Genomic DNA, 10,970 nt, shown 5'->3' with positions numbered 1-10,970 from the left:
CAGAGTATTTGAAAAACTTACATTGCTCTTGCTTGAGCCGAACGCCATGCTCCCGAAACGGAGCAAGGACTGCTTCAACGCGTTGGAAACATTCCATTTCGGGCGCACCCGTGATGGACATCATCGAGAGAGCAGGCAATGCCCTTCACGCCTTTTAATACTTGATCCACCAGCGGCTGGAATATGCCTGGCGCACTGGAAATTCCGTATGGCATGCGGAGGCACTGAAATAAGCCGATGTGCGTGTCAAGCGTCAACAGTTTTTGAGAGTCAGGGTGCACTTCTCGTTTTTTTTTCTTGCATGCCCGAGCAAGATGACCGGTCATTTTGCATTAAGGACACCTTGCCTTTCGATATGGACCGTCTCCCGCATCGTGTTGCTCCGGACATTGGTAACAAGAGTTACCGGCTGCCAGACCCGCCGAAGTCCTTGCCTTTTGTCTTTGTTGACTCTTCTGAATGACGTGGACGCCTTCGTCGAGAAAAGTCTTGTCAGAGGTTTGGCGGAAGCCTTTGGATTCTTTCGCAGCCAGTTCCGCGCTTCTGGCTAGGTCATACGCAGTTTCGAAGCTTAGCTCCTTTTTCTTCAGAAGGCTGTCTTGAATCGAAGCTTCGCTGAGGCCAGCCACGAACCTGTCTCGAAGAGCATCGTCCAGAAACGGCCCAAAATCGCATCTTGCTGCCATATGGCGTAGTTCCACGGCAAATACAGAAATTGTCTGACGTTCCATCTGGTAGCGGCGATTAAACTTGAACCTTTCGGCGATAACTTTGCTTCCCGGAGAGTAGTGTTCCTTCAGGACTGCGACAATTTCATTGAATGATTTGTCTTCTGGCTTCGCTGGTAGCAACAGGTCCTTCAGCGTTTTGTAGGGGCGTTTACCAATGGCCGTTATAAAGGCAGACTTCTTCAGGCTGTCATTCTTGTTTTGGGTCACTTTCCCGTAGTGGTCAAATCTTTCAACATAAGAGATGAAATCTTCTTCGCCATCATCGACGAAAGGCTCGAAATCCAAGAACTTCGCCATCCTTCTTGTCCTGCGCTATCTCGGCCTATGTTTACGATCCAATCCTCGTCGCCACTTGTAGCATGCATACAGACGCTACTCAGATAGCAGGAATAGGAATGGCTTTATTCCCAAACGCACGCTGTTTATCTAGGTACAGACAGGGGGCGTGGCTGTGTCGTCATTCTGTCACAACACACACAAGAGAAGAGAACGGACAGGGCGCACATACTCGGACATACGGCACGTTTTCTATCAAAACATGGGGGGTGCACGTGGCCAAAAGCTTACGTGCTACGAGCTCGCCCTCCGTAATGACCGATCAGGAACCCGTATCGTCTCTTTCTTTAGTTTGTGGCACAGTGGTTCACTTATCACCAGAACGGCAGCTCCTGTGTCGACAAGAGCTTTGGTCTCGACAACATCGATAAACACTGCGATTTAATTACGGCGCAAATTATGATGCCTTGAACATATTGAGAACAGCGAAGTTCTGGCCTCAGGAACTGTGGCTGCTAGTTTTACCTCGGCGGAGAATTGGACCGCCGAAACATGCGGGAAATGGAGCCGCGGCGAGGTGAAGGCGGCCGACGTGAGCTGAAGATGGCACGACGTGAATAAGAGTCTGAAGCGTGAGCTTCCACATGACGTTCTGGTCGTTGAGATGCGTATTCAAATCGGGGTGCGACGTTTTTAAAATACCCTACACGGAGGCGACAGTGGCGTACAACATGCCCAGCGATACCGTAAGCGTAGCAGACGGGCCGGTTATCCGGAGTACGCCATGGGTGTGAGATGCTCCTGGAAGTTGGTACGCTGGTGCGTGAACCGGGTGTTCGGTACGCGGTGGCGAGTACAAGCTGGTGACTGGGCTGCTTAGCACTGGCGACGATCGCGCATGTGAGCGAGTCACGACTTTAGCGTAAGTGAGAGGCGCTGTAACGTACGTTGGTGTCGCAGCGGATGGCAGTGCCTCAGCAACTTGCATCTGAATTACAAGACGAAGCGGGTTTTCCAATGCGGTAGGGTTCACGGGAACAGATAGCACAAGGGAAAGCTGGCGGGCCACTTCCTCGCGGATGTGCTGCTGAATTTGAGGATGCAGGGCGGAATATTCCGCTCCAGCATGTGTGGTTTCCAATGCTGAAATTTCCGCGGATTGCATAGTAGTACGGCGCGTGGAAAGGTGCCCCTTACGCAGCTCATCAAAACACTGGCACAGGTCGATTACTTGGGTGAATGTCTGATGGTTATTGGCTACCAGCATATGGAAGGCATCGTCATCTATGCCTTTCAGGAAGGGCCTTATTTACTTGGTTTGCGCCCTTGAAGCATTCACCCGTCTACAGAGGTCGATAATGTCTTCAATATAGCTCGTGAAGGTCTCCCCATTTGGCTGAGCTCGGCCACGCAGGCGGTGCTAGAGCGAAGCTTGCGTACGGCTGCGCGACCGAAGAGGGAAGGGATGGTTTCCGTGAAAACCGACCAGGTCGTGAAATCGGCTTCATGATTGTTAAACCATAAGCTGGCCACATCCGTCAGGTAAAAGATGACGTGAGCCAGCTTGGCAGCGTCATTCCACTTGTTAAGAACGCTACAGCGTTCATACTATGACAGCCAGTATTCGACATCGCGTTCGTCATTACCGCTGAATGTAGGAGGGTCACGCTGACGAACCACAAAAGCACACACGGCAGGCGCGTGGGTGGGTGTGGCTTGAGAGGTAGGGGCGGCCTCGGTCATTGCATCGGGAGATGGTAAAGAACGACTGCCGAGCTCCATGACCAGAAAAGGGCCTGCCTAGCATGTCCACCAAATGCAACAGGCGTGTTCGTCTCAGCAACGTGGGTACAGTGTATAAAAAAGGTCACCAACCCAAGGCAGCCACGGTCCCAAACACTGGCAGGGCGAGACGCGCACGAACATAAACTCCTTTCTATCTGCTGGCACGGAACTGGCGCCGAAGTGCTCCAGTACAATATATATATATATATATATATATATATATATATATATATATATATATATATATATATATATATATATATATATATGTATATATAGTGCACTTACGACACCAACTAAACCGCCAAGCAGATACTAATAAAACCGGCAAAGGCAGACTGAGGGGAACTTTAAAAACTTCGAGTGACCTGAAAAAAGCTGGATCTGAGAGTTATTATGACGTTACGAAAAACAAGTAGTCCGAGCGTTCATTTTCAACCACGCGAGCAAGATGACTGCCGTTGGAGATCATCTTCCTAAACTTCCACCTTAAATTACCACCTGAAGACGAGATCAGTGTGGCTTCGTGATTAACTGAAATACTGTTGGCCAACCAGCTGCAGTTGTGGCTGATGTGCCGCGTAGTGCTCTTGTCAGTGTAATTTGTTTCGAACAGACTCCACAGTACACAGAATATTTGCAGGCGTTCTCGTCCACACATATTGACAAAATAGAACTGTCGTTGCGTTGCCTTTTACCATGCAGATTACTTCTACCCAAACAGAAAGCAAGCAGCCTACTTCACTGCCGGCTGGGCTACTTCAAGCTTCTTTCGCACTCAGAAGCTCTTTTCAAAGTCCTTGGTAAGAACCCATGCTGATTCCTGTCCATATGCTTACACCGCAAGGGAGGAATAGTGACAGCCGTAAGCACTGGATAGGCTACAAAAAAAAACAGCCACACGCCCTCGTAGATACAAAGCAAAAGTTGCTGCCCTCTTACTAACCATAGAACACACTCATTCCTTTGAGCAACTCCAGGAAGAGCTCCCTGTCAAAGGTTGTGACAGTATACTCTATGTGCCTAAAAATCACTCACGAGGCGACTTTTGGCTACCACCTACGTAGCTATACAAATTGAAAACAATTCGTGATTTTGGTGCCGCACACCACAGTGGAATGCATTAGATAGGATAGAAAAAGCTTCATTAAAAGAATAATCAGAATAATTCCTAACGGTCGGGGCCTGTAGTCGAGGGCTCCGCTTGTTCTTGGCATCTCAACTCTCTGGATCATCTTGAGCTGGTCGTCGAGGCCAGAGTTGGACAGCAGTGCCTCCGTTGGCTTGCTCGTCGTGTTCGGGTCGTGGTGTCATATAGCGTGCAGCGTGCACTCCACGTAATGTGGTATAGGGTTGTTGTGGCTCCACAGAAGGGCAATTCGGCCCTTTAGGCTGTGGGGCTTATGCGATGTAATATGGGTAGGTTCGTCTAAGTACCAGTATGAAGCCTACGCCAGGCAGCGGCATCCTTTGTCTTTAGATTTAGATGGGGTGGTGGATATCGCGAGAGACTCTCTCTGTGGTAGTTCATGATGCCTGAAGACTCGGTCGACAGGGTCCAGTTCTTTCACAGCCGGCGTGATGATTGTTTGGATATGCAAGAACCCTCGAGCTGCTCTGTCGGCCTTCAGGTTACCCGTGATGTCAGTGTGGTACAGTATCCAAATGAATGCACTGTGGAGAACTCGCCATTTTTCATTTTAATCACCGAAAACCGCCTTCTCTTCCTGTGAACCCATCCCCGTCAATATGTGAGTAGCTGGTTTTCTGCCTTGCCCATGGTCGCCATCGCACCCGCCAAAATTGGGAGGCCTCCAAATCACTATGATGATCCCACCCTATCAGTTGCTTCCCCCTTGGCGACAAAGTTTTGGAATAGATCCCAGTTGGAGCTCTTGAACAAAATTTCAATGCCATCTTATGGGGCCCTACATGGTTCAGAAACCTCCTTCGCGAAGGAACTAGCCAGCCACTCTCGTTGCCATGCCTTCCAATGGCTGCTGCTGTTGTAGAGAGATTGTAGGCGTTTCGCGTTGCAAACTTTGTTGGCTGTGTTATTTGCTGCCTGTAGCAAGCGGCCAGGCCGGCAGCTTTGCGCAAGGGTTAAATAGTGTGAGCATTATAGTCCACCATTATGACGTTGGCCAATCATCGTTGTCGGCAACATCGTCAGCGTGCAGCCCTTCCAAATAAATCGTCGAGGTAACGACGCTTTATCGTGAAAGTGTTTCTTCGCGAGGATGGCGATAGCGCGCATGCAGCTGTCGTCCGCAAAGGTCGTGTGCGGAAAGCAGGAGAGGCCTCCCACCGCAAATGACACAGGCGTCAACACCTGTTGCAGCAGCATTTCACGCCCTCCACTCTGCCGCAGCAACGACTTGCAGCCCGCGGCGTAGGAGGGGAGAATCCTTGCATTCCTTTCAAAAGATGAAGCGTGAACAGAGACAGCACACCAATAAAGAAACAACAATGAAACGACAAGGTGCTACCTGCAACTATTTATTGAGGTCATAAGCGGCCGAACACAGAGCCATGGGGAGAGGGGGAGAAAAAGAGGAACCACTGAACATCTGAATGCGCACGCGCGAGAACGCTGGATTTGTATAGCATGGGAATCACAAGATTAGGCATTATCTTAAACCTGTCTAAAAATGCTTTCCTTTCTGTAAATATTCAAAGAACGGGTGCTGACACAGGCGTTCCCTTTTTTCTTAGCCTGATAGGCCTTCAACAGTTCACGTGCCACAGTATCTTTGCTTTCAAACATGATTGTCGTATCATTAAGCCCTGCTTCACATGCTCTCCTATTCTCATTCCCGCAGGCCTTGAAATGAAGGGGAAAGTTTGAGCCATAACGGTTTTTCAGCGACACCTTGTGCTCCTGCACGCGTTCATTAATTATCGGCCAATTTGGCGGATATGCTCTTCCCCACACTTTAGCGGTATGCCATAAACGACCCCTTGTTGACATTTGACAAAAGTGTTGGTATGTTTAATTGAATACTTTACTTTCTTAGAGCCATCAGGTCGAATGAGGCGGCACAAAGCAGTAAGTCCTTGGAGCGAGGAAAATCCCACAGGAACTTTGTATTTCAAGGCGACGTGTCTAACATTAGGCGGCACTAGGATATTGGGTATCACCATTGGTTTAGCTTTCTTCTCCTATGGCTGACTTTCTCCACTGCTTTTTGTTTCTTTTTCACCATCTTCAGCAGCGCCTCCAAAACTTCGCTCAAAATCACACAGGGAACGCCGGGCTTCCTCAAAGCTCTCGTGTACCTTATCACAGCATGATTTTTTAAGAGCGGATTCAAGACACATAGTGAAAATTGCACGTTTGAGAGTCTTAGAATTTGTCGACTCATACGGCAACAATTCCTTACTGGCACGGGATAGAAGTAGCAGTAGTAGGCAAAGCCACATCTCGAAGGGGAGGAGGAAAGCGCTTAGGTATATACGCGCTACAAGAGGATGGCGGCACCGGAGACTGACACCACCCTCAACACCGTGGCAGTAACACTACCTTGGTATACCCGAAGCCTATTAGGCATACTGCTTGGACAAAGAAATAAAAGAGGAGAGGTAAAGCGGTGTTTGCACCACATTGATTGCACCAACTCATGTAAATAAACACAATTCGGCCTCTCAAATTCACTCCTTCTTTATAAGACAACTCGATAACACCACTTTCCAGCTTCCGCTCCGTCACAACTACCTTGCCAAAAGAAACACTTTCGCGTTCTGTCACATCAGCATATGCTTAGGGATCCTGTGTACCTTTTCATGATAGTTAATATTTCACATTCATTTTCTCTCATTTTACCGTCTTGCTTCTTGATGAGCAGTCATGGCATCATATATGTGCGTTCCCTCCTTTCCTATCACACTTCACACCGCAAGCCCAAATACACTTATCGAAGGTGAGTCACCACCGAACCCGTAAATGTTCGTTTGGTGTTTCTCGTTAAGAACATCGCAGCGGGCGCCATTGTGCTTGCTGTTCTATTTACCCGCCAATTTTAGATACCATGGTGTGGACGTCGCGTTCAACGCATGTAGGTTGTTTGAACAAACGGCTCCGACACTCTAAGCACCTAAAAACTACGCTCTGCTTGCTCCTCTCTACATATTCTCTCTTGTCCTTTTAGTCCCCGATTGATGAAAGCTGCGATTGCTCGGTTGTATGAACGCTCAGTGTAGTATTATTGTATCTTTTCCATCTTTTCTAAATTATTTGACCGGTACGGCAGCCACGCCTGCGTTCAGAGTCTAATATGTTAACAATGCGCTGGACCAAACATGTGGAACCTGCGATGCGGTGAGCCAACCACGACACACCATCTGCATTAAATAGATCCATGTCTATGCACTCAGTACAATTCAGGTCACTCTTATTTTCATAAGTAGAGAGGAAGGCACAAAATAAGAAAAAAAATTCTGCTTGGTAGAGATTCCGGCACCCAGTGCAATGCGTATAGCAAGTAGAAAAATTTCAAACATATGGGCAAGAGGGCTAGTTCCTGATGCATTTTAATAAAAACTTAGAGCGCCAAAAATACAAAGGGCACTGGAGAAGAAACACACACCACACGCACTCGTGGTGTGTGTTCCTTCTTCTACGTCCTTTGTGTTTCAGCGCTCTAGGTTATATTTTAAAATGCATTTCAGTCAAACAAAATATATTTTCAAGGAAATTGAAAAATAATATCAGGTGTTTGCACCAGCATCGTATTTGTACCGTACGTACGTTAAAAGCAACACAAGTAGCAAAGCAGAAAACAAAGAAAGCACGACACACACACACGCATATACATACATACATACATACATACATACATACATACATACATACATACATACATACATACATACATACATACATACATACATACATACATACATACATACATACATACATACATAGAAACCTTATTGAAATGAAGTGAAACGGAGATCAACCAAGCTGCCACGCCCTTTTCTTTTTATTCCCAAATTTTTAGTTTTCTTTCAGAAAACCAAAAGGGTCCGGACTAAAGGCACTAGCATGCACCTGATTGACGCCCTGGCCGCTGTACAATATGTGCTCCAGCAACGATACCATCTGCAATGCACAATAATTAGAAGAAAAAGGGAAAACAGGGAGACGGGGGGGGGGTCAATTTGAACAACTCGGAAGTCATGAGGCAAAATCGAGAAGCAATCATATTCATCATCATCAGCCTATTTTATTTCCACTGGAGGACGAAGACCTCTCCCTCCGATCTCCAATTACCCCTGTCCTGGTCCGAAAAATTCCTCTCAGCGCTTCTGAATGTCCTAATTTCATCACCCCATCTAGTCTTCCGCCGTCCTCGACTGCACTTCCCTTCTCTCGGCACCCATTCTGTAACCCTAATGGTCCACCAGTTATCTAGCCCAGGTATTAAATGGCCTTTGCAGCTCAATTCTTACCCGCCGTGGTTGCTCAGTGGCTATGGTGTTGGGCTGCTGAGCACGAGGTCGCGGGATCGAATCCCGGCCACGGCGGCCGCATTTCGATGGGGGCGAAATGCGAAAACACCCGTGTGCTTAGATTTAGGCGCACGTTAAAGAACCCCAGGTGGTCAAAATTTCCGGAGTCCTCCACTACGGCGTGCCTCATAATCAGAAAGTGGTTTTGGCACGTAAAACCCCAAATATTAGATTATTAGATTAGCTCAATTCTTTAAAATTTTAATCAGAATATCGGCTATCCCCGTTTACTTTCTGATCCACACTGCTATATTCCTGTGTTTTAACGTTACCCCTAACACTTTTCATTCCAATCCTCTTTGCGTGGTCCTTAACTTTTTTCCAAGCTTCTTAGTCAATATTAAAGTTGCTGCCCCATATGTGAGCGCAGGTAGGATGCACTGATTGTACAAATTTCTTTTTAATGATAATGATAAGTTTTTTTCTTTCTTATGATCATATAGATCAAATATACATGGCGATATAAGAGGCCAAGTACAACGATGTTCAACCAAGAAATGAACAGCATGAACATACACATAAGGAGCACAGCTTGGGTGAATAATAAAGAAGGATATTGAACCATGTGTGTAGTACTGTTACTTCAGTTTTTAATATAACAATTTGCGGCAGTACGCATTTAGGGACCAACATAGAGTCAGGAAAGAAAATTGAGCATAGTTCATTGGTTTTTTTAGGTAAAAAACGTTACAGTCATAATTTTATTCAAACTTGAATGAACTTGAATTTGCATGAAAACCGCACATCACCGAAACAAGACAGTTAAACATTTTTCTTTATTTTATACAATTTTTTTGAAGGCGACTGTTTTGTTAGGTCTAACAGTGCCTTGCTTATATTTAGGAACTTAGAAATTTTGTGGCTAAGTTTTTTCACAGCATTATTATTCCTAATCGTAGGTCGTCTATATTTAACCACACGATTTTTGCGGTCTGTGATTGTTTGCAGATAGGTAGATTCGACTTTTTCCCAGTTTCTCCAATTAGCGTAAACATACTGTTACGGTGCATTTGCACAGGACCGTGCGCTCAAGAGGGAGACGAAGAGTAACCGATAGGCTGTCTCCTGCAAAAGCGGGGAGAGCCAAACTGACGGCCACTGCGAAGCTGCAGTTGGAGTCGTTACCCCGTACTTCCACAAAATGTTACGAAGAGGAAGCCCGATCTCCGACGTATTTACAATTATTGACATGGCAAAGGGTACATGGGTAAAGCAAATTGCACAGGCAAGTACATAGCTCGCAGTTACAGGAGACAGTCTATCACTTTCTGTTCGTCTCCCTCTTTTGCGCATGATCATGTCCAAATGCACCATAACGTAGCAGAGTTTTTACGTAAATACGTGATTCTTCACCGTGGCGCGACAAAGCAGCTGCTGACAGATCGTTGCCGCTGCTGCGTGTCCCAGGTTATCGAAGATATCCTTGGTTCCTGCTCCACCAAATCCAAGCTCGCAACCGCATATCACCCGCAAACGAACAGACTCACTGAATGACAGACTCGCATCCTTACAAAGATGTTGTCTATGCACGTTTCAGCAGATCGTCACGATTGGGACAGCACTTTGCCCTACATGGAATTTGAGTGCAATTCATCACGTCAGGATACCAGAGGCTTCTCTACTTTCTACATGTTGTTTGGTCGCCATCCCACTCTACCTTTTGCCACCTTGCTATCTTCGGTGTCGCGGCACACCGCGCAATAAAACAATGACACGCTTGATCGGGCTAGTATGGCTCGCCAGATCGCCTGTGATCGACTTATATCGGCAAAGTCGTCATAAAAGACTCTCTACGAAAGTGGCCAGCGGAACCTTCAGTACTCTACCGCAAATCTTGTTGGGCTGTAGACTCCATGTCGCCATGTCGGCCTGTCCGAAAAACAGATGTCACGCTATGCCGGGCCCTAGCGTGTACTATGACGATTAGGTCAATTAAATTACGAATTCTACCTTGTTGAAGACACGCTGTCCTCGTCCCTGCTACGAACTGATGTTGTCCACGTGTCCCGTTTAAAACCGTACTATACATCTAGTTAGCTAATATTGTAAGAAACGCTGGAACGGCGCTCCAGCCCTCGGGGTTGAAGTAACGATGCATTTGGACAGCACCGTGCGCACAATAGGGAGGTGATGAGGAAGTCATAGACTGTCTTCTGGAGCTGCGACTTTGATACCAGCCTGCGCGATTAGCTTTTCCCCGTGTAAATGTCCTCGTGTAAATAGTTGTAAATACATTTCTGCATCGAGCTTCCTCTTTGCAACAATATAAACTGAGAGCTTCTCCGCATAAATGAGATTCGGTGTAATTAACTTCTACCCAATTTTATATGGAGATGGGGGGCGCTATACCGCAAAACTATTCCAATCTTTTCTATTCCTATTCTGCAATCAGCCCACCGCGATTGGTCAAAAACATTCTTGGACCAATCGACTTTCGACCAATCGACAAAAACATTTTGGACCACCCCCACTTCGCCTGCCTCTCACGTGACATCACGAAAACAGCGATAGCTCCGCATCTGATATGACGTTTGCACTCTGATTATGCATAATTTGACCGAACGAAACAAAAATAGTTATTTCTGATTCGACGCCTTTTCGTCAGTAGTCTCTCAGTAGCCTCGGCTATTGGTCAAAAGTTTGCGGGATGCACCCACTTCACCTGCC

At 46.8% G+C, this 10,970-nt stretch overlaps 1 protein-coding gene across 1 annotated transcript; it reads right to left on the bottom strand.

The window, feature by feature from the left end:
• Nucleotides 1–332: 332 nt before the first annotated feature.
• Nucleotides 333–1,028, bottom strand: LOC142588603 (uncharacterized). The gene has a single exon (XM_075700437.1). It carries the CDS (start codon nt 1,026–1,028, stop codon nt 333–335), a length of 696 nt encoding a protein of 231 aa, XP_075556552.1.
• Nucleotides 1,029–10,970: the final 9,942 nt, after the last annotated feature.

The sequence above is a fragment of the Dermacentor variabilis genome, chromosome 7, assembly GCF_050947875.1.
Source record: "Dermacentor variabilis isolate Ectoservices chromosome 7, ASM5094787v1, whole genome shotgun sequence".
NCBI classification, from domain to species: domain Eukaryota; kingdom Metazoa; phylum Arthropoda; class Arachnida; order Ixodida; family Ixodidae; genus Dermacentor; species Dermacentor variabilis.
The sequence above is the reverse complement of the archived record's forward strand: the minus strand, read 5'-3'. Positions and strand labels throughout refer to the sequence as shown.

What these genes read in the sequence shown, in the direction of transcription:
- LOC142588603 (XM_075700437.1), bottom strand. Translation starts at nt 1,028, where the DNA reads ATGGCGAAGTTCTTGGATTTCGAGCCTTTCGTCGATGATGGCGAAGAA.